Raw genomic sequence first — 26,201 nt, forward strand, 5'->3', positions numbered from 1 at the left:
TGAGCTCCCCCTCGACGACTACTCCTGATTACCCACAAAGAAAAGATGGCAGTTCCAGGGCTGTTATAGTAAAACGGAGGGCTTACTCATCACTCCGCTGTACTGGGGGCCACGGCGTTTACTGCAGGGCCCTCTAGCGGTACCTCTCACGAGCTGCGCGGAGGCTCCTGTGTAAAAGCCCTTTCACTATTTTCGTATTTGTCTAGCTTTTGTCATAAGAACCTTTATAGACAGACAGATCCATCAGTAACTTCGCTTTGACAGCGTTTTTTTTTGGGTCTAGCTCAATCGTCCTAGTCAATCTTTTCCATTACACACTATGTGCATATAAATGTATTATATAAAACATTTTTTTCTCCTAACATTTTTAGTTATTTCAAAGGACTTCAAAATGCGTATTTCCCAGCATGGTGAATTACTCTTACAGCCAGTGAAAATTCACTGAAGTTTTACCAAGAAGCTGCAGTTAGCTACTTCCTAGACCCACCTTTCATGATCCTATTCATCTTCACTGGACAGAAAGGTAATTCCAACCCCTTGGAGGGGTATCTGTGCTCACCCACTTGGTGTTGGGATTTGTTTAGTTATGTACGGGTTCCCCTAGAGCATGCACATGCTGGGTATACTTGACAGCCTCACTTTGACTCACACCAGAGTAGTGGGTTAAGGCAGCATAAGTTACTCGCATTAATGCGAATCTACCATCATTGTCAGGACTGTACTGCTTTGTGAGTGATAAGGAACAGTAGCTTCTCTGTTCCTTCCCGGAGAACGACCATCTCTCCAGCTGAAAACCAAAGCTGATTCATTGATCAAACAAAGCATGATCCTCAGCCAGCTTGTCCCACTACAGTTCTGTAGCATGTGACAATTCCGTGAGTCTGAAGGCTTTTCCTTGAATGAATGCGAGCACAACTGCAGTATAAACTTGTCCTGTACAGTTAGTGCTGGAGTCTGGGCCAGATAACCACCTCCTCAGGTTGCGCAAGCGGGGCATGCAGAAAAAGGAACCTTCAGGTTTGGCTACACTAAAGGCAGATTCCTGAGACCCTGCTAAGCATGCCCTGCAGGTTACTAAAATTTAAAATTTCGAACCAAAGAGAAGCTTAGTCAAATGACTACACACCATAGTTTAAGAGTGGGAACCATTCACATGATTTTTCCTTGCTTTTATCTTAACCCAGCCCAGATCTAACACAACAACAAAGAAAGCCACCAAAAATCATCTGCTGCAATATATATTTTAATTCAAAGTGAATCTCGACAGTAATACACCATAAATTCTTATTTTGACACTCACCAAAATAGTCACCTGGAAAACCCGCTTTTTGTGACAAAGTACAGAAGGCTTGGTCACATTTAAATCACTGAGAACTAGAAAGAAATACTATCGCAAACTGTAAGAGACATTACATCCATAAAAAATTTTCCCAGTCCTCATATTGTAATATTGCACAGTGCAATTGCTACATGGCGAACTAGTGTAGCATAGAAATCCAAAGCAAAAAAAAAAAAAAGAAAAAAAAAAGAAAAGCCACAAGTCTACAAGTTGTTAAACAGTAACAGTTCAAACTTATTAATCAAGTCTCTATCACTGGGTAATTCTAGAACAAGTCTTCCTACAGCTTGCAGTGTGATTTAACTTTTACTTAACACAAACCAAGTTAATTAGCAGTAAAAACAGAAAAAATTAAAAACTAAAACCAAAAAAAGTTAATACAGTAGCATATTTGACCAATAAAACACCCTGAAGTAAAGTTAAAAACTGAACACAAGAAATTCATATAAAATCTTGTAAATTAAAGTAATATGCAGATATGCAATTCTGTAGTCATGCAGTGTTTTATTTAAAAAAGGCATTAAAACAGTAACATGTATAAATGCTTCTCAGAGGATGACTTTTTTTTTTCCTCCCACAGAACAGGCCTTCTGCCTGAACGCTTTTTTTCTGCGGTTGGGCCCTGGACACTTGGACTTACAAGAGTCCATTCTCTCAGAATGTATTGCAGGATTGGGGAAAAGCCATCTGTTATGTTGAATTTAAGCTGTGGCAGAATCCCAGATATGTCGTCCACTGAAAGGCAGACATTTCTAAACTTACAATACGTAGAAAGAGCAGCAGATCTAACGTGGGGCACATTTACAGCAACTTTGTCCTGCATACGGCAGGCTACTGTTGTGATATACAGATAATCGTGTCAATTTAACAAGCACAGAAGTTTAAAACCTTAAGCACAGTAAAAAGAAAGTACAGTAAATACATTAGACCAATGAAAATCCCCCTGGCCCCAGAAAAAAAATGCAGTATTTTTTGTTTTCACAATACAAAATTCATCTACTCCATTTGCATCGGTGATTTGTGGTGTGTCCATTGCCTGCAATGGAGTAAGCACCAGAAAAGCGTCAATTCCCAACACAAGGGAGTTAACAGAAAACAATCTGCTGGACCATATAGTACAAGTTTGAAGTGGTAAGGTGGATATCCAATTTGAGCGTTTTCTTGACTCCATATATTTAGGCTTTATATACGTGTTGATAAGATTTCAGATTAATCAGGATACTCCTAGTTTCTAATGCATACTTTATATACACGTTTATACTTGTACAAAATGCATAGAGCTGATTACTAAAAACACTGAAACTTTTGGGAAAAGTTAGGTTTCTTAATTTTCAGTGTGATTAAAAATGTACTGCTGGTATTTTTGTTTGTTTTATGATCTAATACTGTTGTATTTTAGTTATTACTTAAAAAATAAATCAAATGTAGGCACATTTATTTCATTCAGACATTCATTAAATAAAACACTGCTTGTGTTAGTGGAGTAAAGAAAAAGTTTTACCAGTTATTAGCTTATTGACAGAGTTAAAACTCAAATGCTTTGCACTCTTATTCCAGTCAACATTGCAAAGATTGTATTCCAGATTTTGTTTTAAAAAAAAGTTAAGTCAAGCCTGCAAGATGCAGCTGCTTAAGTGTCTACACAATGCCAATATGAAAACATAAAAAAATTAAGTTACACCAATACATCCATTTATATGCAGTGATGAGCTCAAAGTTAATGGAGATAAAATACTGATGCAAATAACACACCCCCAAAAAAAACATATGCAATCATCTTCCATCATTTACAGTATAGTAGTTACGACACTTCAAACATGAAAACAAAATTAAAAAAAAAAAATAAAGAACAACCCAAAACCCGGCTTCTATTTCATGTAATTAGACTTGTACAGAAATCAGAAGGCTAAGAAAGAACTAGTTAATCACCTAAGTTCACAGCTATCTGAAGTGGCAATCATTATATAGCAGCTTATCTATGATACATTCAAGATAAATGATACAATTTATTACTTGCCCATAAGCTAAAACACGGCCTCAGTTTCATACCTTCTTTAAATCCCATCTCTACACTACAGTATACTTGAGGTCTATGAAAAAAGTAGCTACCTTTTATAGGAAATGGATGATTAAGTCTTTGGTGCTGCAAAAGCAACTTCATTTGAACAAAACAAAAAACAAAAAGACACACCTCCTAAGGAAAATAAAAAGAATGCAAAAAAGCATGTAATTTACGTCCCTGACGGAATGTATTAAATAAGCAAACACCCCCAACAGGCTAAAACAAATACTATAATGTAAAAAGACTAAAATCTCTCCCATGCATAAATGAAAGATTGCACACAAAGAACTCACATCTTTTCAAGCTTCAATAGTAAATATTCTGCTACTAGTTATTAAATACTGCATGGTTTGCTCAAGCTAAGATGAAACCACATCATGAATCAATGAGCACTTTGCTTTTTCTTTCATTATCTAGTCAGTCATGCCTACTGCACCTCTAAACATTTTATTATATCCAATTAGACAAACACTTTGAAAATAGACTACTTAGATTGTATTGCAGTTCCATTTAACAGTATGAAATACTGTGTTGTGTGTCACTACTCAATAGCTACTGAATCAACTTTCCTTAAGCACTACTAAAGTCTTTCCTTGAAGCTAGATCATTCTGGGAGAAAAGACAGCAAAATTCAGCTACAGCAAAACATGCTGCCTTCTCGTAAGGAAAAAACACCAAATACTAAAATCATACCACACAAAACCCAAAATGAGCAATACGCTATCAAAAATCAGCAGATCTGAATTTTTAAGTGCTGCAGTCCTCAACATTGATATATAAGTAATAACATTAACAACCTCAAATATTTAAGGCACTATGTGTGGGAACGGTTTACAATGCAGCTGAGATTATTAGGACAACGACATTTAAGAGCAATGTTTAGGCTTTTTTTGCCCATGCAAAAGACACATGCAATGTGAAGAACAACAGCTCAACTTTCAGGTAAGTGACTCAACATTTAAACACCAAGATACGTAATACAAACAAGTTACTTCTACACCGTACTGCTGACATGTGTGCATCTGTTGCTCTAATTCTGTACACTGAATGGCTTCCCAATGTAGACGTGTCTTGCACTAGTTAGAAGGCAATTTTATAAAAAATAGCAGGAGCAAAAACAGATTTCTGCTCCCTTAAGTCACCTGTCTAAAGTTCCTATATAAGAAGATAACATGACCAAAGACAAGTTATACCAAATGTGCAAAACACATTAAAAGTGAGTTGTTTTTTTTAAAGCTCAGTTGTTTAAATTGCACCCAAGTCTACATGATTCAAAAAAATAATTTTCCTGTTGTGCCATGGCTAATATTTAATAAATACCATGTTTCTTCTTAAATCAAACTTCTGTGTCATTGAGCTTCCTCAATATACTTTGAGTTCTCACATAAATGGATACTGGCTGAGTTTTGTTGGACTCAGTGGAAATCCTGTGTAAGCAGGTGATGCTGCAATGTACGAATGTGGTGGAAAAATTGGTTTGTATTGAGTCTGATGAATGGTTGGGGAAGGTAAGAGACGGGGGTTTATGCCAACTGGAACTTGGTGAACTATACCACTGGGATGAGATATATTGTACGTTGGATGTTGCAGTAAGGGTCTTGAGGTACATGGTGAGGCAAGGAGGTGGGCAACGGGCGCAGCAGTACTAAGGGGTGCCGACGATGGGTACGGAAGAATAGCAGGCTGTCCTCCGAGGTGGGTACTTCCAGAGAGATGCGCGTGCACGGCAGTGTGATTTGGACTTCCTTGGGGAAGGGAGAAAGCATGACTGGCTACGCTCGCTGGGATGTAGGCCTGCTGTCTTCGATGAGCGTAGTTCCCATTCCATTCCTGGGGCCCAGATCCAAAGTGCTGAACCTGTCCGTACACAGAAAGGGACAAGTCTTAATATTTTCAAGTAGAAAGACAGTTTGAAAAATGGAATAATGCACTAAAACTAATCAACTTAAAAATCAAGAGAAATATAGAGACAGGAATAATTAAATGCTTAAACAAAAAATATATTAGCTATTTAGATAGTAGCACGGACAGGAAATCTGACAATAAGAGATGATAAACAGAACACAAGTTATTTAATGATCTTGCAAAAAAAAAAAAAAAAAAAGATAGTATGCCATGCTGGGCTGTTTTAACAGAAATACCATGTATCACATGAGCAAGGTGCTTATTCCAGTCTACTCAGCACTGGCTTGGCATCAATTGGAAGTGCTGCATTCAGTTTGGGCACCATAATGAGGCACAAAGAGGACAAATAGGAGAGAAATTTTAGAGGAGAGCAGAAAAAATAATAAACGGATTGAAAATATCTGAGACAACTAGGCACACAGAAGTCTAGGGCTATGATCACAGGAAGATGTGGCAATCATTTACGGTTATAAAGACAAAGACTAAAAATCAGTTACTCTCATTAAGTGACGCAGATCTGAAACTACAGGGGCATCTACCAAAGAAGGAAGGCTCAGCATAAATTTTTGTAATGAAAGTAATATTCTACACTTTCTGCTGGGAGCCTGAGGAGCTGCAGCCACTGAGAGATTAAAAATTAATACTGTGCAGATCACATTAAGGTTTACTTAGAATTAATTAAATCAATCCTGCATGAATATGCAGAAGGGGAGATTGTGTCACCCACCCAAATGTTTCTTACAGTCTGAACTATTCAAGTCATTATTGGTAAATCCTCTTATCTACATATAGCATACTTGCATTTAATATTTGACTTACAAGTTAATATCCCCTGTTTAAGACTTACATAAACAGGTTTCCTCTTTAAGACTTGCACAAACAGGTACCGTTCTTGTATTAAATGCACCTCCAGATATCTAACCAAAAGCTCAGTGTAGCTACAGCTCAAAATTAATTCATTAAAAAGGGGCTTAATTTTAACGTGTGGCTGAAAGAACTGAAGTTGACATAGTAGACACATTTACTATGTTGCTGGGTAATGATAAAAGCAGCTTTTAAATCAGCCTTGGGTATCTTCCAACGTTGGACTTAACTAAAATCCCAGCTTCTTCCCCCTAGCTTTGCTACCTGGATTTAAGGGTAAGAAAGAGTTGAATTTGTTAAGCTCTGTCTCTGGATACTCAAACTACAAACATTTTCAGGCACACTACTAACAGAACATGACTGAAAGACACCTCCAGTTTCTAACTGCACACTATAAGCATTTTAGCATTTGGATGTAGGAAAAAAAAAAAAAACACGTTTTTCACTTTGTCTTGTGCTCGTAGTTGTAGGTGTTGCTTATTTTCTCAGTGTGGTTTTTCTATCAGTTTTCAAAATAAAGTCAGCTGCTTTAAGAAAATGACCAAAGATACTTATGACTTGCCCCAAAAGTTGAAATCCATGTCAAGGTTTGACTATCTCTGAACTGCAGTTGTGCTGTTGAAAATATGCAGTTGCCACTGACACCAATTGAAACTGTAAGCATTCAGCGTGTCTGGAACCTCAAGACAGAAAAAAATACTTCTTTGATATAAGCAAGTACAAATACCTGACTGAAGTTTATATGTTGCTGATTGAATGCCGATGCCAGTTTTTGCTGACGGCTTCCCACAGCAGAAGACTGGTTTATTCTTCCCAGGACAGACCGACCCTTTTTCAGTGGCTGGCACGTAGTATCTTCCAATATATAAATGGAACAGTGTTATGCTTTTGTTACCTTTATTCTCTTCTAACAATTCAACAATGATAAAATTTCATATGCTTCAGCATAAAGGGGAAAATAATAAAATAATACACTGATCGAAGTCTTAAAACTCCACAATTTAGAAGTGTTTATTACAGAATAGGATACAGAAGTAAATCAAAATCCACATGTGTATAGCTATTGAATAAATTATTTAAATCCCTACTTTTATCTACTGGTATAGAAAGAAAACACCACCTCAACTAACTTACCTGCATTCACCATCTGTTCATCAAGATGCAATCTGTTTTCAAGACTCATTGATGGTACCACTACTGTGCAAACAGTTGATTTGGTTTCAGGATTAACTGATGCTCTTGCTTCCTTATTTTTATTGGTATTAGCTACAAAGCCATCTTCCACAAACGGGCTGTCATGTCCTGAAGAGTCTGAAGTCGGGGAGCCATCTACTGTATCGCATCCACTTTCCTGTTCATCATCTGACATACTACCAAAAAATAAATGTATGACATGAAAACAAATATATTTTCATAATGCAGACACATTTTATTAAAATTTAGAGTCGTTTTAGTTCCATAAAGTGGATAAAACATTACATTTTTACTTATGTAAGCACAGGCGTTCAAGAGGGCAGTTGATACTCAAATTCACCCTATTCACAAATTAAAAGCCAGGGAAAGGATAGAAATCACTTCTACATAAAGACTTAGATGTCTAACTTTCACCCACTTTTTTGGTTATTTTAAAAACAATTTTGTACTTAAAATCCACCTGAAATTTAGATTTTCAGTACAAGTAAAAGGTTGAAGACATTTTATTTCAGAAGAAATGAAATCATGGTCTCCGTATGCTTATTACACCAGCAATAGAGAATACACTGAAGAAACACATAGTGAAATCATTTCCTTTCAAAATCAGCCACATCCTGGAGTTTGCAGAAAGCCTTCTGTTGGGGCTAATAGGTTCACTATTGATAATGAAAGCTCTGGAAGCTTCCTGCACAACAGCAGGCAGCTCTGTCATCTACAAATCCGTCACTAGGAGCTTAACTAGACCTTACCTACTGAAAAGGTAGGTCTCTTTGAAACTGCTCTGGAAAACACCACATGTGCATAACTTCATATGTATATGTATTATACGTTCACATAAGCGACGGTTATGTTTGGTAAAAGAAAAAGGGTAGCGTCGTTAAAGATTACAATACAAGATATACAATGGGAAAAGAAGAGACTGCAAAAATTAAAGATGCTGATAACTTCAGATCTGTCACAGCCTACTTTGGCTTAGTTAATTTTGCAAACTTAAAAGATTCTCATTCTCAAGGAAGCTGTAAGCAACATGCTTGAGTTTTCTGAGTAACCAGCATTTTTTCAGTATTCTGAAATCTGCCAGTGAGGTGAGAAGGGTCTGTTAAGAAGAACAAGGAAGTCTGTGCTGTGCAACTGTAAGCCAATAAAGCAAGTTTTAACCATGTAATTAAGCCTCACCACAGGGCAACATAACAAAACTTTTGCTTCTTGTTTTTGTTTAAATAAACCGAGTCTACCAGGTTCTTTCTTTTTGCTGAAAAGAGCACAAATTTTACCTGTTGGATCTCTTGCAAGGAGATGGACTGGACTGTCCTGAGGAGCTAGTACTCAGAGTGCTATCAGGACTGCTTAGAGAACATACACGGTCAATATTCAGAGTATTCTGGCAGGCTTCGCAGTCAAGGCTACCTTTACACCTACCACACAGAAAAGAAAGTGAGCAAACATGCAATCTCTCATTTGTTCTTTCTGTACACCACTGACTTAGAAATAGTTATGGAATAAAAAGAGGTCAGATATTAGAAAAGGTCCCCTAAATAATGTAAACAAATATCTAATTCCTTCTGGTTTGGTTTTATTATTTTGTTTTTGCCTGTTTTTAGTTTTTAAAAGAAAAAACTCCAAAACAGATTTTAAATCATTTCAGAGTTCTTTTGGAAATTCTAGACAAAACATGCATTTGCGGAAACCTACTAAGGAATTTTATTACTGAATCATTACTAAGAAAGTAGATACAGTTTTTACTACAAATAAAGCTCAGAGCCTTAAAACAATTGACAAAATCTAGATTTAAAATGAAGGTTCCTCCAGTTCAGAATTGGTAACAAGTGAAAATAAACTCAAACATTAGACTGTTCAGCCTTTAAGACAATACAGTTCTGTGACAGCTTTGTGAAAAAAATCCTTTGTGAGACCATGCTCAGCATTTGTGTTTGTACCCAAGTGCACAGCTCTTCACACTGCCTTTTTTTTTACTCACATATATATAATGTTATCTACTCGATGCTACTTGATGATACAAAGCCAGAAGATGAATCTTCAAGACAGAAATAAGGCATGACAGTATTAAGGAAAAAAGCATGCTGAATGTAGAAGTATTCTATTTCAAACAAGTCTGTTACAAAAGAAGAGTAAACTGTTTCCTTTGTAAATGCCTAACTTTCATAGATTAATGAAAAAGAAGGATTTTTCACTTTTAAATAGCATACTACTGCAGAGTTAACGTAGTGAAATTTGATCAGAAGTGCATTGATTGTCTTAAAAAAACCCTCGGACTCATTAAATACAGAAGCTGTGTTAAGGCAGCTATATTTAAGTAGATCCTTAATAAAGATAAACATCAATTCTTACTCTCTCAGTGAATGTGTTCTTCCTAAGTCATCTTCATCAGTGTCACTGCTGATGGTGATCACACTGACTGCTGGGCTGGGGGAACCTGCGATGAAGATAGCCTGGCGCTGTTTGTTTGAAAGAGATGAATCAGGGTCCAGCCTGACCGACGCTTCACAACAGTTACTTTCCCGTCCTTCTGAGTTATGATTGTCCTGTGCTTCTATACAGCTTATTCTCTTTACAGCCTTCAGGTTAATTATCTTTGGAGATATAAAGGCTGAATTTTGGATATTGGTATTTTGTAACGCATTGCTCCTGTGAAGAAAACACACCAATTGATATTTTGTGAATCTTTGCCAACAGATCTTAAAACTGTACTTCAAAAAAAAAAAAAAAAAAGGTAGGCTAAAATACCAATTTTCTACATTAATGAAAAGAAAAACATAAAATGGTAAACAGTGATAAATATTTGGCATTTATGATTTTAGTCATTAGTGAAAATTTAGGAACATGCTAACAAGAAGGTAATCACAAGATCCAGAATAAGATCTAAGACTGAATTTTGCAACAAAATTGAATACAATATATTGAAACCCCATTATTTTTACAAAGGAAAAAAGTTAGAAGTTCCACTGTTTTTGTGAAAAACAAAACCAAAAATCTGGCCAGTTTTCCTGAAAAGATTCTCCATTGAATCTCACTGAAAACAAAAACTGATAGCCTCTGGATGAAATCCTTCCCTACCACAATTCTGCTGTTACCTTTGGTAACACATGCTTTTTTGTTGTTGTTATTAAATGTCCCATACCTTTGCAAATTCTCTGTATGGCAGTGAGACATTAATTTGTTCAGCAAGCAGCTGAAGTGTTGGGAGGGGGGGGTTGTTTGTTTTTGTTTGTTTGTTTTGCTACTGTAAGACATACTGCAACCTCTATAGTATCTCTTTATTTTTAGTTCTCTAAACCTGATATTTCTTCACGTGTATAAGCTTAGGAATATCTCATCAGAGCTACCTCAGTATATTCTTACACCTTCCCAAAGGCAATAAAGACAACTTCGCTCTTGTGATAGGCTCAGATTTAAAACAGGAACTAGAACCTCTTGCTACTGCATTTTTTCCCATCTAGTCTGTATTACCAAAAATACTGAATAATCAGGGCAGAAAGGACACATTTTCCCAAAAGGCACTTGCCCCCCCCACCCCCATGCCACTTTTCACAGGATATTCCCCTGCTCACCAAACAGCAGTTTCAGATATTCTATCTTGGAATGTTAGAAATATTTGACCAACCTGTTCGGACACAGTTTATTTCTCTTGGTAGCTGCAGGCTGAGGCCAGACAACATGTGCAATGCCCACACTAATTGGCTGAGGGGCAGACAAGGTTATCTGATGTGTTAAAAGAGGCTGCGGCATCATTGAGTTATAATGGGTGCCCTGGGTAATCATCTTCCTGAGGAAAAATAAAGGAGAATTTAAACCATTTCCATTGCATTCGTAGATCCTGTTAAACCAAAGCCAATGAAGTCTTGCACAAAAATACATGGACTTACCCCCAGTCTCCAAGCCTTTGTGGGCCAGCCACAGGATCAGAAGCTAGAGATGTTGCAGGGGCTGTCACTGGTGCTACTTGCTGCCATGCAGGAACCAGTATTTGCTGGGTATGATTTGACCATGTCTGTTGAGAAGCAGAGAAGATCTCATGACACAGGGAACGACTGAATTTATATTAGCTGACTGTAGTTCAACACAATACAGAAAGAAACTCTGCGGGGCATTACCAAAGCAATTTGCATAAAAATGTCTGGCAATAGTAAAACAAATCACATGTTTATTTTAAAGTAAGCTCACCTGAGAAAGGATTCCTGCTCGAATCTGTAGTGGTTGAATTGCATGGGCCTGGGTCACCAGTGGAACTGCATTATCCACCCTCAGGGAGAAACTTGTGGGTTTACTATGGTTTGTAGGAATTCCTATCAGGAAGGAAAACACATACACAAGCTTTAAGCAACATACCAGCCTTGCCTAACTTCAGAGCAAAGTGTAAACGTAAGGGATACTTCTACATTTTACTATTTTGTCTTGATGTGTTTATGATCTAGTTCTGTAATTTAGACTTTTCAAGCCAAATAAATATCAATATAACTCTTAAAAGATTTTTGTGCCAGTACTTATCTGCACAGATATTTGATGCGGTAATTTCCAAAAAGAATTGTCAATAGTTACTATTTGAAAACTGACTACTAGAAAGTGGAATGACTTTGGCAGAAGGTTTTGCAGAGCGAAGCATTTTACTCTTCTTCACAAATTACTTAAAAAGTATTTGCAAAGCAGCAGACAAAAGCAAAAAGGAATTCCAAAGCTTCTCACCGCTGACTTGTGCGCTTCTCACACACACGTTTCCAACTAGCCAAAAAACATTCCTCCTAGCTCTTACAGTACACGAAGTCCCATGTATGATATCCCTGTTGGTTAAATCCTCCTCGTATCAAAACAATGCAAGCTGTAGTGCTGTTATCACAAGAGCATGAGAGCAAGAAGATGCATCTCATGCTTTACATAGATTTCACTGTTGTCACAGGAAACTCACAGACAGACATATAGCAATGCTACAACTAACTAACAAGTTTAAAATAACTTGTTAAACTAAAATGAAAGATTTCTTTTAAACAGATACTGCAACAAAACAGCTATGACTAAAGAAAACATAGCCTAGAGGAATACACTAATTTAATATTCTAATGCCACTTTGCACCTTGCAGCTGTTTGGAGGTAACTACTGAAGAAAACTCAACTAAAGATGACGTGTTTTGTAATCTTTAAAATACAGGATAAAGGAAAATCTTCAACTAATATAATACTATCATCACCATGCAGTTAAAAGCTTGGAATTTTGGAATGTTGATTAATTTTTTCAACACAGACATCTAGAACAGCAACATCGTAACTCTGCCAGAAGTAGCAAGACATAGCACTCAAGACACTTGACAGAGCAGCCAAAAAGAGAAAACTTGACGCGGTGCCAGGTACCATTAATATCCCTTTCCCATACCAGCAACTCAGCTTGTCACCTATGTGATGAAGCCAATATATTCCTTTCATTCCAGCCACAGTAGGACTTCAATTTGGACATTTATCATCATACTAAGAATAGAGTATATAGATCACAGAGAAAGTACTTGCCCATACGGTTTCATTTTCTATAATCACTTTATTCATCTCAATATAATCAAAACAGTAGGGTTTTTAATTATGGAATACGCCATTGTGCAAAGCATATACAAATATAGAGGAAATTTTTTAGCTGTATTAAGCGTGCTCAGAAGAAAGTCTGTAGGAAGCTATGCATTTGGCTCATATAGCCTCTGACACCCTGCACAGTGAATACTCCAAGCTTTCAAAAGTTTCTGGAATCCAAGATAGAAGCAGCCACCACAAATAACATTGAAGTCTGTTTTATCTGTTTTTACCTGAAAAGATAAAGACTTCCTGGGCTTTAAGTTTAGGAAGAAAGTACAGAGAAGTTTGGAAATCATTCTAAGAAAAACCTACTTGTAATAAACTATCATTTCAAGATCTGATCTCTACAACAAAGTTCAACATTACCAAGGCCGATAGACTGCATCTTTGGAGATGGAAGACTAAAATCAAGCTAAGTTAATAGCAATTAATAACAATAACAACAAATACCTTTCCCTCCCCATAAATGACTGTCACTAGGTTAAGAAAGGCTGTTTTTCATCAGCTCCTCTCTAATCAGTCCTTTATAAACAACGTTTTTCTTAATGTGTTCTAAGAAATTTCTAAAGAATCCTCAAACAGTAAGACCTGTGTTTGTATGATGCAAATGCGTTTGTTTGGGGGAAAAAAAGGTCACCAGCTTTACCATGCGTCTTTCCAGAGATGCATATCTTTATCTGGTCCTTTTCTGTAACTACGGAACTGCTTCACTGCTGGCATTTCCACCTCACGGTTTCCAAATGTTTCCGATAATTAAGTCTTCAACTAATTATTTGTTTCAATAAATAGTAAATTGTATACTTAAATCAAATCTTATCCCTGTTAATAAAGGGAGTTCTGCCAAGCTGCCCTTTCCTCCTCACAGCACAATGCAATCAAAACTCTCAAAGATTTCGTTAGATGTTTTTCAACCCTCAGAAAGTTGCAACAGTTCTATCTAGTTGTCCTTGTTTATCTTAACCATAGGACAGCAAATGTGATTACTGCTTACATAGGGCAGCCACATCCTTAAATGAAACGCTGAGCTTCTACATGGTTTATTAAACATTCACTTGTATGTCCAATTAACAACAACAAAAATCCAGATAGGCTTATCACAAGAAGTGTTCTATTTTCTTAGCCTTATCCCTACAGTATTGTAGGAATGTAGTTGCAGAAAAAGCAACAGTACTCTCTTCATCTTTCTCGTTTCTTCTCAAATTTTATTTTAGAATAACCTTCTTTCTTGTTGTAGAATCCACATTGCATCTCTGTTTTATCCAAGATATAAGCATGTGTGTGCAACGATGCTTGTCTCTCAGGAACTATGGATTTTGTTAAACATACCTTGAATAGTCGGAGGACATATAATCAATGCCTGCTGGAAAACATCACTGCAACCAAACTGAGCAGTTCCTGCCTGCAGTGGTATCCCTTGGTGCAAAACTGAATGGGCAGATGCAGTTAATGCCTAAGGGAACAGATTCAACACAGACAACATTATAATTGTGATTATGTTCCACTGGCTAATATAATAAACAGCTAAAGTAATTTCTAAAAAGGAGTTTCAAACACGTTTCACAGGAAGCAATCCCGTTCGGCCACGGGAGGGCACTATAATACAGCAGTGCTTTACTACCACGACTTTTTTTTACTTGACTATTACCACGACTCCAGCTTGTCACTTGATTTTGAAACATACTGGATTCTGAAGTTTGGGGGTTTGTTTTTGTTTTGGGAGGCGGGGAGGGGATTTTGCTGTTGTTTTAAATGAACACTAAGAAAAAAAAAATGAGAGTATAAGAGAGCATTTTGTCACTTATCAGATACACATTTTTCAGTTATGAAAATAATTAGAGAAATACCATTAACTGAGGTTTTAATACAAAAGTGTTTTACCTGGCTTCTTACTGGGCCAATTTTGGTGAAGTTTGCAGTAAGATTAGCTGCACTGCCTGAGGCAACTGGTCTCATAAGTGATGTTTTATTGCGGTTGCTTAAGTCATACAAATTTGATCTGCATTTGCAAACATCCATGATGTGGAAACAGGACTTTACTCTGTTAAAAACAGAAAATAGTAAGTTGCTTTAATTAGAATTGTGTGCGACTTAAATGTATAAAACGTATACAGAACAAGAAAAAAAATTCAAAGCCCACCAATCTCAGTTTCATGGAGCGGCATCATGAACAGAAGTAGAAAAAGCAATTACTATGTGAATGTCAAGCCCTTTTAATGCATATTTATTAATAAATACATTTTAAAAAACCTGCCATTTCCTGCTTGCATCTAACATAGTTTTCCAACAACTGGGCACGAGCAATTGAGATGTTAGGTTAAATGGATGGAAAGTTCTTTCCTTCCCTGAAATGCTTGCACTTCAGGAAATCCACACCAAAAGATCGAGGTCTAGGACTGCACAAACTTTCAATATATTCCATATTAACCAATGCACAAAAGAAAGTATCTGAGATGTTCATTTCAAGAACAAGTGCCTCTCCTAGCTCTCATACCTGACAGGAGTTCTTCATACCTCTAAGAATCAAACCTGCAGTGTTGAAATTTTATAACCTGGGCATATAAATGATCATTTAAAAATCTGTTGTTATAAGTGTTACTTTTCAGAAAAATACACATCTATTCAAACAGTTTCTCTGACCTGGTAGATATATCTAATATTGCAAGCACTTAAAAGAATTCTCTAAGGTATTACAGAATTGACTAAAGAATTTTTTTCTTTGACAGCAGACGAAACAACAGTATTGCACATATGAACCACTACCAGAGTTTTTGTTACATACTGGTTGCTATGAGGAAAATCTAGGAGGTGCTTCATGGTAACAAAAGAATGGTTCAGGGTCTCAGCTGGAGTGATTCTTAAATCAGCATCAATCAGCAACATTTTCTTCAACAGACTGACGAACTCCCTCCTATCTGCCTTCTCTGCCAACAGGTCACTTCCTTCCAAATCCATCACCATGTTCACCTACCATCGAACAAAACAGCCAGATAGAAGACATGCATATTAGTTTGCCTCCTCCTGTTATTGCTTCCTGCTTTAAAGTACTAAAATTCAATGAGTGTACTGTGTTGGACAAGGTGAATTAGCTAGATTATCCAAATAGGGATGGCTTGGAATTAGTGAAACTTTTCTACTTTCACTACACGTATTATTCCCCTTGTATTTTCCCCAGCAAAAAGACAAAACAGAAAGATTTCAATCTGGGATCTGAAACTTAGAAGTTCGATGTGGGATGGATGGAGATCTTTATATGGTCTAACGTAAAACTACAGAGATAATCTTCAAAAATTATTTCAAACATGCATTAATGGCGATCTTGAAAAAAAGATTTTATTAACTTTTCAGGATATTAAAGAGAATGAAAAGTTTCCTTTTGTTATTGACCAGAGAGGTATATAGCTGAGGAAAAGTGAGGCAGCAGTTTTGTTTTCAACAAAAAAACAAACAAAAAGGAAGAGACAACTTATACTGAAAATTACATTGCTGATATAGCAGCATCTCCGTAAGCTGTTCTTTTATCCAGAACGGCAGATATGATAAAAGAGAAAATGCACATTACATATAAAAATTAAAGGGTTCCACACATACACAAGAACACGTGCCATTGCTTAACACGCACGGTGACAAAGGAACATCTTTCTAAAGATGGACTGACACAGCTGGACATTTCCTCAGTACAACATATGCAAATAAGAATGGTTAGGATTGATACAAAATAAATGATCATCTAAAAGGTTTTTTTTCTTCAAAAACACTAAAATATTTGAAAAATCATTATTCATTCTCAACAGTCCTTTTGCAAAGGAAGAAGGCTTTAATACTCACGTGCACTATATCATCCAAACTGTTGAAAATATACTTCCTGGCCTCTTTAGACTTCATACCTGTCTCTGCCTCATGCTCTTCCAAAGTCTGAAAAAAAGAAAAGGAAAGCTGAATTTAGAAGTCGGCAATAAAGGACACTTCCAGCTAGTTTTAAATATTTATTGGCCTAATAAGCCTGTTTAACAGGGAAAAAAAGTGTGTATTTGACTTTTTGTACATCTTTTTTGCTACTTTCATTTTCTAAATTGAAATACACAACTACTGTACTTCCCATCTGAACTACCCCAACACTGGATTACAATAGATGGTTTGTAAATCATATAGGAAGTATGAAAAACTTAATCAAAAACTTGGTTAATGAAACTATTGAGTGCTTTTATATATATATTTATATAGATATTATTTTTATATATACATATGTATAAAATAAAACAGAAAAGCGGTGATATTTATTTCCTTAAACTCAGACCTGTAATTCCAAACAGCAGCAACATCACTAAAAGAAATCAGGTAGCCTTGGTTCAATTTCTATGTGCTTTGTCTTTTGTTATTTTTATACTTTTATTCCTTCACTTGCACAACAGGTAGCGTAAGTACTTTAAATACTGAAGTATGAAACACGCAGTTAAATCCTAAAGAACTAATTTCATCAGTTATCAGTGACTTATGAGATTAAGTATCCCTTTCTGTTAGAATTTTCCTCCTTCAACACAGACCAGTAGACAGGCTTTAAGAGCCCATGTTGCAGGATGTAAGTCAGGACTGCATGGAAAATTATTAGCATACAAATTACAGAAAATTTTCTGAAATTAACTTTGAGAAAAACTGTAAGTAGTGACCAGTGGTCCATACCAAAACTTCTTTCTTCCCCCAAAACATCATTTAGCCTGATGGGAGAATTTTAAATTCTGAAAGTGAACAGGTCCTTAAACTGAGGAGGGCTGCTCGCGGAAAGGACTCGTTCAGATTTCCTGATAGAGAAAAGCCAGATGTACCTTTGCCATGTAATGATCGAGTGAGTGAAAAAAAAAATGGGATAATCACAGCAGCGTAATCAGAGACTCCTTATACCAGCTGACCCCAGCAGTATTCCTCCACATCAGAGGCCAACCTCGGCTACTCAGCCCACTACGAGCCGCGGATTTACCAAGCTGCTGTGGGAAGTTATGCAATCTGCGCTTTCAGCTCATCAGCTGTTTGTTACTTCAGAGGTCTTATGTCAACAGTAACTGCTTCATTACTCTGCGAGTCCTCTGTCAAGTCCGTGAAACAGCAACATGAAGCAATTTAATTTACCAAAAAGAATCTTTGCCTAGGAAGTTAGAACTGTTTATGGCCAGTGTGCGGTACTGTTCCTTAAAGAGAAGCAGGATGGACAGGTCACAAAAAGCATGCATTTTTGTCTGCTTTCATTCTACTGTAGTTTTTAGCCGAAGGCTGTTTTAGTATGACATCTGAAGTGAGTGAATCAAACTGCTTCTTACTCTCCTTCCTCCTAGGACTTCTGATCCCCAAACCAGTTCTGAACAAGATTTGAGAGTGGCTTGGGCCTCAGAGACAAGTTCTTCAAAGAGAAGTGGAAATCTGTGCCCAAGCAAGAGTCATTTCGTACCTCATGAGATACAAGGCTTACTTTGAATCCCGTGCTGCAACTAGGCACGCGTGCACTTGCCTCCCAGCCTCCAGCAGCCCGGGAGTTGCGCAAAATGCGCCCCCAGTTAAGAAACAGGGGCACAAATTCAGAGGGCTGGTTTTCAGGAACAGGGTGGGGAAGGGAAAAAAACAGAAGGGATACAGAGTGGGGACAGATAAACAAAAAATCACAGGAGAAGTGGGAGGGAGCTAACGGTATTGTAGTAAATCTTGGCCTCTTTGGTTTCTCTGCTGTTTGTTACTATATTACACTGATTACCTTTAATCTCCAACTAGAATATGGTGCATCTGTTTCTCTACAGAAAAATCTTGCAGTTTTCGTCCCCATGCTTAACAACTGCTCTCCTGGCAAACCTTGAGTCTGAGAAATATAACGGATCTGAGAAAGAAAAAAGAAACATGGCGAATAATTTAGCTCTCGTTTTCCAAATCTGATCCACACAAGTTAAAAAATTATTTCATTTAAAAACAAATAACAAAATGAACCTACAATTCATCAATTACTTCTTACACAGGAGGAAAACCGAACACTGAATGCTTGATAGTGCTCTCTCACTCTCTTAGAGGGAGCTATACATAAACAAACCTCTAAACTGACCTATATAAGCAAGCTTTTCAAGTTCAGTCACAGAAAAAAGGACCTGGGGGAATGGCTGTCATTACCTCCTCAACCCACTCAAATCCTAACTACAATGCATTAATTCTAAACAGGAAAATTAGCACAAGAGCTTTGCTTGTGTACAGAAGCTGAGTGATTTTTTGGCGTGTTCTCGTTATACAACTCTATGCAATCCTTCGCATGTGCTGTTTCATTGCACCATTGCCTTTTACACATCTAACACGTGCATTTCAAGCAAACATTCCACGTAGAAAGGGAGAGCACTCCAACCTCTTAGTCTCAGAAATTTACCGTTGAGTTCAATAGGAAAGGACTGGCTTTGTCTGAAAGAGTCAGATGCTTTTGTCCATCGAAATGCTTAACGTGCATTTATTTGGCAAGGGAATTGGGCACAGTCCCACGCCACGTGCCTGCGCAGTGTGGGGCTACCCCTGGAGAACGTGGAGCGGCTGGGAAATAGCAGAAGGGAAGAAAAGGAAACAGAAGGACAGGGAATTGAAATACCCTAAACCAGAGACGGGGAAAGCTGATGAGTTCAATGGAAAACAAAGAATTTGGGAGCCAGGAACATCTGAGAGGAAGAAAACTGACGGAAAATAGAAAGGAAAGGTACGCACGAGGCTTCTGCTGAAAAATAAACAGACCAAAATAGGCAAGAACTGAATGCAATGCTGCCAACTTTTGATATTTAGTATCCTCCTTAATTCTCTATATCAGGGAATAAAGAGAAACCCAGTCTGACCATAAATGTTTCTAGATCACGTAGTTGTTGCCTAAGCCCACTATAAAGTCTTAGAAATTAGGAGGGAAAAAAAACTAAGCCCATTATAAGGTCTAAGAAATTAGGAGGAAAAAGACTATGTATTAGTCCAAAAATTTAGCATTTAAGCACCTGGGCCTCTTTTAATAAGTATTAAAGCTCAGAAGACATAGCTATTTCCCACTAAGAAGTGCAGCTGTTACTAGACAGATTCTAAATAAATATAACAATTCTGAGTTTACTTTCAAGGACTAGCTTCTTGCTTGTCATGTAGCAGGGGGACAGGGAGAATTCAGCATAATGGACTTGCCCATTCATTTACTAGGTGACACACACCACACAGCGTGAGGAAGGCAATTTCCTTCAAAGCCATCTCCTGCAATTGCTGTACTTGCATACACTGAGGAAAACACTCCAACGAATTTCTCTGAAGCAAATTTTGCAGCCTTGGCTAAACACAGTGACAAGCCTGCCTAGAGCAAGGCAATCGCTGGCGGTGCAGAAGAGGCGAGAGCTCCTCCTCCAACCAGGAGCCTCTGCTGCGAGGACCACGCAAGTTGATAGACAAGTTCTCAACTGATGCTCCTAGCAACCTCGAATGATATGTCTGTCTTTAACTAAATGCCTTTTAAACTCGGTATTCACTTGTGAAACAGGCAGCGAAATGTTACGTGCATCAAGATTTACCCCCAGGCCACGTAGTTCTTGCTGTGAACTACAGCACCCTGGAAGGTGGCTGCCGTGGGTGACCATGCTATTTACTCACGCTGTATGGTGGCACCTGGAGGTCAAGCCACATTTGCCCTGGGCCTCCAACTGTGAGAAGTGGGTGACACGAACACGCTGTCCTAACGACTGTCCTGCCTAAAACTGAGAAAAACAGGACTAACGAGCGCTCTGCTCACCGTACTGAACTGCCTTTCGTTTGGCCGCGTTTCGTAAACAAGATGGCAGCAGTGCAAGGGGGAAAAGAAAGAAAGTGCTTTTTTGGGTGTTGTCTTTTTTTTTTTTTTTGAACTAAAATTCCTTACTATTTTGAACTAAAATTCCTTACTATTCTAAAAAGACTCCTAGTGATGATACTGATCTTTCTGCTTTTACGGCTCGCTGTTCAAGAGTCAGAGGCTCTCAGCTACGGACAACATATTAGTTAACAGTCTAAGCTGGTGCCATCATGAAGAATCATGAGTTAATTTAAGGAAAGAACTAGGACACGGGCAGAATTCTCCACCGTTCCAATCCCAATTTCATGCTAAGTAACCAGTGACATGGTCCACAGCTACATTACACATCCAGGAGCAACATCTGCCTGTATCTGGCACCACGATCAGAAGATCATGAATTAGGGTTATGGGTTACAGCTTCCTGCTTCCTCACCCTCAGCAGCACCCTTTTCAACAGCTATTTACAGCAGTACAGGGGCAATAACAGGTAATTCTTGAGAAGGAGCAAAGTATTTATTTTTCAATGTCCAGATCTTCTCCTGCAGTTTCTTTTAAAACAGAAAATAGGTTTGCCAAGCTCTTAGAAATTTTTAAGGCAGTATTTTAAATTATTTTCAAAACAAGTGTCTTCACTTTTTCCTTAAAGAAAACAGTGAATTCTACTGCTGATAGTTGTTTCCTCTTCCCTTCTCCATTTTAACAGTAACACACTGCATAAATGTCTTCTAAATACTGGTCAAAGTCAACCCATGTTCCACTCATAGCTCGCTTCCTACCCAGGAAACATTGAACTTTGTGTAAATGAGGGAAACAGAAAAATGAAGTGTTACCAAAATCAACACAAAATCGGTATATTCCCTTACAGTTATTTTAACAAAAGGATTTTTGGAAAGGTAAGTCTGGTCTGTAAGCACAGGGAGCCAAAAGTCCACGATATGAACATCAGGATCAGAAAAACTTAACATTTTGGAGGAACTGCTCCAAAACTGAATGTTTAATCGAACATATAGAAGTTAATAAATAATAAGGCAGTGCCATTACAATTTGGATTTTCAGTAGCCTTTTCACTTTCAAAGTTCAAAAAATTGATCGCAGAATCAGCAGTCTGGTTATATTCATTTCAAATTTCCACATTATGCTAGAAAATAAGACCTCTCTAAATATTTTAAATGGTAATTGTTTTACAGCTTTCATTAAAAACATTTTTTTAAGGCAGCTCACTAATGTCAAAGGTGTAGGTAGCTGAAAATACCAACATTGTAAAGGCACAGCTTCAACACCTTCAAGGTTTACCATTGCATATATACAACATTATTACAACAGTTGATTCTAGTTCCTCATGTAAGAGAGTCTCTTATATCTTTGAGCTATGTTGGATTTCCAGAAAGCATCACAAAGAGTTCAGTAGATGACTAATTCTGACATCTGAACAGGTATTCCAGAGTCAACCCCATTTACAGCAATTGAAGGAAAGATTATAATGCAATAACCCTGGCCACAAACTTCAGTTTCCATCAGAAAAAGCAGCTTTAATATCAACATCTATTTTGCAAGATACAGGGGAAAAAATGAAAATCAATTCAGAACAGCAGCATGATATACAGTTCAGTCTAGAAACAGGAATTTTATTTCTAGGACAGTCATTAGGACTAGATTGAAAGCATTGAACAGACTTGAAGAAATACTACTTAATGGGATATGTTATTAACATTTGAAATTCTGGGACCTGAAATTCTTAAGTTGCCCAAAATGTGCATATGCTTGTGAAAGTTTTTCTACTACCTGGTCATATTCCAGTGCTCCTGGGTACAGTGGCCATCCAAGAAACAGCTCTGCAATCACACACCCTAATGACCACATGTCTATGGCTTCACAAAACGGCAATCCCAGTATGATCTCTGGTGCTCTGCAAATCAAACATGGTTACTGAATGTTTTCCTTAGGGAAAAATAATAATTCAATAATCCAACATGACAAAAACATCTATTATTTGAAAAGACAGACCAATCACTTCATTAAAATCACAGCATTTTTCTTTATCTAGGTAATCTATAGTAAGATTTTTATAGCTTCAAGGTGTTTTTTTCCTACCAAAATCAGTTTTCTATATACATGAAAATAAACACTATGCCTGAAAAACAGAATGCAACTGATTCAACATTTTTGCCTTTTCTCCAGCATGTCCCGAACAATTCATCTGATGAGTGCTGTATGCCTGTAACGACACTCTAAACACAATATAATGATTTATCTCAAAAAAAAAAAAAAAAAAAAAAGCTTTTTACCTGAAAATACACTTGCACATTTTCAAACTGGACAGTATGATGAAAGCTATTTAAAATACCAATTTAATTACATAATTGTAAATCCTTTATGCACTCAGATTTATACAAATTGACCAATTTTTAAATCACTTAAATGAAACTAAAGCACTTGCTAAGAAGACCAGGTTTTATTTTTCCCACGTAAAACAACTTTGAATTATTTACACAACACCATTTAATTTTATTTCTGAACTCAACAACTTGAAAAACTGGTATTGACACAGCTGTTAAGGTGTGTTTTGTTTTGTTTTGTTTTTTACGTTTCTGTTCACACTGAACAAAACTAAAGTATTCCATAGAAATCAGTTTTAACTACAGTTGCTCTTTTTATGCCTTCCCCCCCAGCTCGTTTAAACTATAATGTGATTTAGTTTTAAAATACTGAATGTATTGTTAGCTTTGCATGCGATAGAACAGTATGAAGGTGATTAAACCAACACAATAATTCATGTTACAACCGGGCAGAACAGTAGCATTCAACTGACCACATCAATTGTTGCTGAGAAAAAGCGTAAATTGCTCACCTGTGTAAAAGCTTAAAAACAATATATTTCAGCACATGTTGCTGTATCATTTTAACATTCCAAAAACAAAATGAACCTCTGAGCAGACTAAATTCCCATATATCTCATTTATCTTCTTTGACATTTACCTTTAACAAAATGTTAATTCACAGAAATTTACTGTATAGGGAAGAGATTTCTATTTTCATGCCATATTAGAACAAATTCACTGAGCCTACACTATTCATAGCTATTCACAAAGCTACACTGAGACAGAACTATTTTGGATAGTAACCCAAGAACTGAAGTATTTTCTTCACTTTTGACATGCCTATTACTTAAAAGAAGTGATAGTTGGCTCTAGGAGTACTTCCATGTACCTATGAGCTCTGACTCCAGACCCACATGTGCGACAGCTTAAATCTGCCAACCTTGGCTCCAAGGGAAGATACTCACCACCATGGGAAAGGCTCCTGAAATTCTCTGCCCCATCTTTGACCAGCAAACCCCCCCCCCCCCATCTTCTGCTACAGGAAAAGTCTGAGACTTTCCACCAATAAGAAAGTTCACAGGACAGGATATTCTGTTAAATATTTATGCACTTTCCACTCACGCCAGTGCTTCACTTCTCACTCTGGTCACTAACTGGTTTGGATGCAATCACATGAAGGATAAATCTTGTCACTAGGAGGGAAACTAGAGAGGCTCAGTTTTCTACTGTGTTCAAAGATTTGATTACGTTAAACTTCTAGAGATCAAACATATGTGGTTTTGCAATGCAGGATCATGACACTGCAGTAAGTATTAGCTAGTTTTGTTATTTGAGAAATAAATTTAATATATCTACATGCCGCAAGACTGGAAATAGCAGTAAGAAATGTCTGCTTTCAACTGTGGGATGGATGCCACCCTGTGCACTGTTGTTACAGACCTCTGTGAAATATGCTTCCTTTTGTTGTATTGTGTTACAGCTCTAAATAGTTAATGAACATACACAGAGCCTATGGATATAGCAGCTCTAACAAATGCTTGTGCTAAAATAAGCTCTTTAGAAACCTCTTATATTTACTCAACAGTTAATATGTGCGCTGTATAAAAATAGCCACCGTCAGTCAGTCTGTCTCTCATCTCTTTTGAGGGATCAGGTTACAAATACAAGAAGCCTAAGGGTAGATTTGATGACAAAAACCAGAAAGCTTTTACTGTGTTTCAACACACAGCCGCCATCCGAAAGTTTTGCATGGGTACCAAGTAGCTCAGCGATACCAACAGAAGTGCGAACACGTCTGAGGAGCGGGGAGGAGAGAGCCGGGGCCCTCGCTGCTCTGAGACCAGCGTGCTCCCAGAGAGGGCTGCCGAGCACCCCGCTGCAGCACAGAGAGCAAAAATAATCGTCACAGTAGCTTCAAGTGGAGATCACAAGGAGCTGTTATGCCACAGACACTCAGAGTTCGCTGTCTCTCAGGTTCAGCTCCTATCACGGCCTAGCGCTGGCCCTTACATGGTGCAACTGTCCCACACGTGACGGAGTTATGGGAGGATTTTTACTGGTTTTGATTGTGTTTAGATGGGTTTTAACCAGCTCAACTACTTTTGAAAAAAAAAAAAAATAGAAGTTTGTTAGTCTTTCTTGAAAGCCTTTTTTTTTTTTTTCCCCCAGTTATGCGCTATTTGGACAATTGGGGAGGAAACTCTTCGAGAAGCGGTATCACTCTTCCATTTTATTTTTAAGGTGATCCACACTTCTTTTTTATACAAGAAAAAATATTTTCTTACACAGTTTAAAAGGAAAATATTACCATTTTTACCATTTTTAACCACCACCACAGACATTAAACTAAACAGTCAGAACTCCCAGATGTCCCAACACAGTAACTTTAACCTCGGATTACTCAAAAAAGGCTGTAAGATACCAGTACTTCTCTCAAAATAAAGCAGCAACAAACGTGCACACTGCTGCTTGGTATCTGCTAGGGATGCCAAGATGCCCAGTACGCCAGAAGCTACCGCAGTCCCCCGCTTAAGCAATAACATCTGCTGTCCCATGCCAAGGTGTCAACAAGGAGTAGGCAAGAATTTTCTAAACTTCTTAAGGGTATTAAATCTAGTACTCAAATCAAATTACAAGCAAGATTTTACAGCAAGCTAGCACATTTCCTTCTGATCAGTTACTTAAACATTAACTAAAGACATTAATGTAACAAAACATTTCATTTCAAATTTAAAATGCAACATAACTATGCTGGCAAGTTTTGCTTCATTAAGCACTAATTCTTAGATGAACGTATCCAAAGCATTTCATTTGCCCTTGACACAGCACAGCTCAATTTGTCTCTCCTGAAGCAGGCAGAACTATTTAAGCAGATGCAACGTGCAAGTGAGGATTTGCTTCAGCCTCATTTGGATACTAACGTTGCTGTTTGTTACATCGCGGACCATGAGCACAGGTACTATCCTATGTATTTCTTGTATGTTTTATGAGGAAAGAAGCCACACGATGTGTTCTCTCAACTTTATGATGTTCTGGTCATTAAGCAAGTTAGCCACCTTAGAATAAAGCAACAAAATAAACAAATTTGAAGAAAAGTGAAATAATTCCTCAAGGGAGGATTTAAAAATTATAAAAGAAATCAAAACC

At 37.5% G+C, this 26,201-nt stretch overlaps 1 protein-coding gene across 4 annotated transcripts in view; it reads right to left on the reverse strand.

Moving 5' to 3' along the window:
- Window positions 1-1,899: 1,899 nt before the first annotated feature.
- Window positions 1,900-26,201, reverse strand: part of HIPK3 (homeodomain interacting protein kinase 3) — a 70,286-nt gene continuing 45,984 nt past the window's right edge. For 3 of the 4 annotated variants that reach the window (XM_035327499.1, XM_035327500.1, XM_035327502.1), the window contains exons 3-16: window positions 22,519-22,642; window positions 18,673-18,792; window positions 16,761-16,847; window positions 15,715-15,899; window positions 14,814-14,973; window positions 14,262-14,385; window positions 11,547-11,668; window positions 11,249-11,373; window positions 10,987-11,148; window positions 9,714-10,010; window positions 8,639-8,779; window positions 7,305-7,540; window positions 6,898-7,025; window positions 1,900-5,258 (exon numbers count right to left, since the gene is read on the reverse strand). In XM_035327499.1, the coding sequence (XP_035183390.1) occupies window positions 4,782-5,258; window positions 6,898-7,025; window positions 7,305-7,540; window positions 8,639-8,779; window positions 9,714-10,010; window positions 10,987-11,148; window positions 11,249-11,373; window positions 11,547-11,668; window positions 14,262-14,385; window positions 14,814-14,973; window positions 15,715-15,899; window positions 16,761-16,847; window positions 18,673-18,792; window positions 22,519-22,642 (2,488 nt within the window). In that variant the 3' untranslated portion in view covers window positions 1,900-4,781. The remainder of the gene's footprint in view (window positions 5,259-6,897; window positions 7,026-7,304; window positions 7,541-8,638; window positions 8,780-9,713; window positions 10,011-10,986; window positions 11,149-11,248; window positions 11,374-11,546; window positions 11,669-14,261; window positions 14,386-14,813; window positions 14,974-15,714; window positions 15,900-16,760; window positions 16,848-18,672; window positions 18,793-22,518; window positions 22,643-26,201) is intronic. The other variant, XM_035327501.1, reaches the window with a different exon arrangement.

Source organism: Oxyura jamaicensis, chromosome 5 (assembly GCF_011077185.1).
Source record: "Oxyura jamaicensis isolate SHBP4307 breed ruddy duck chromosome 5, BPBGC_Ojam_1.0, whole genome shotgun sequence".
Lineage (NCBI taxonomy): Eukaryota > Metazoa > Chordata > Aves > Anseriformes > Anatidae > Oxyura > Oxyura jamaicensis.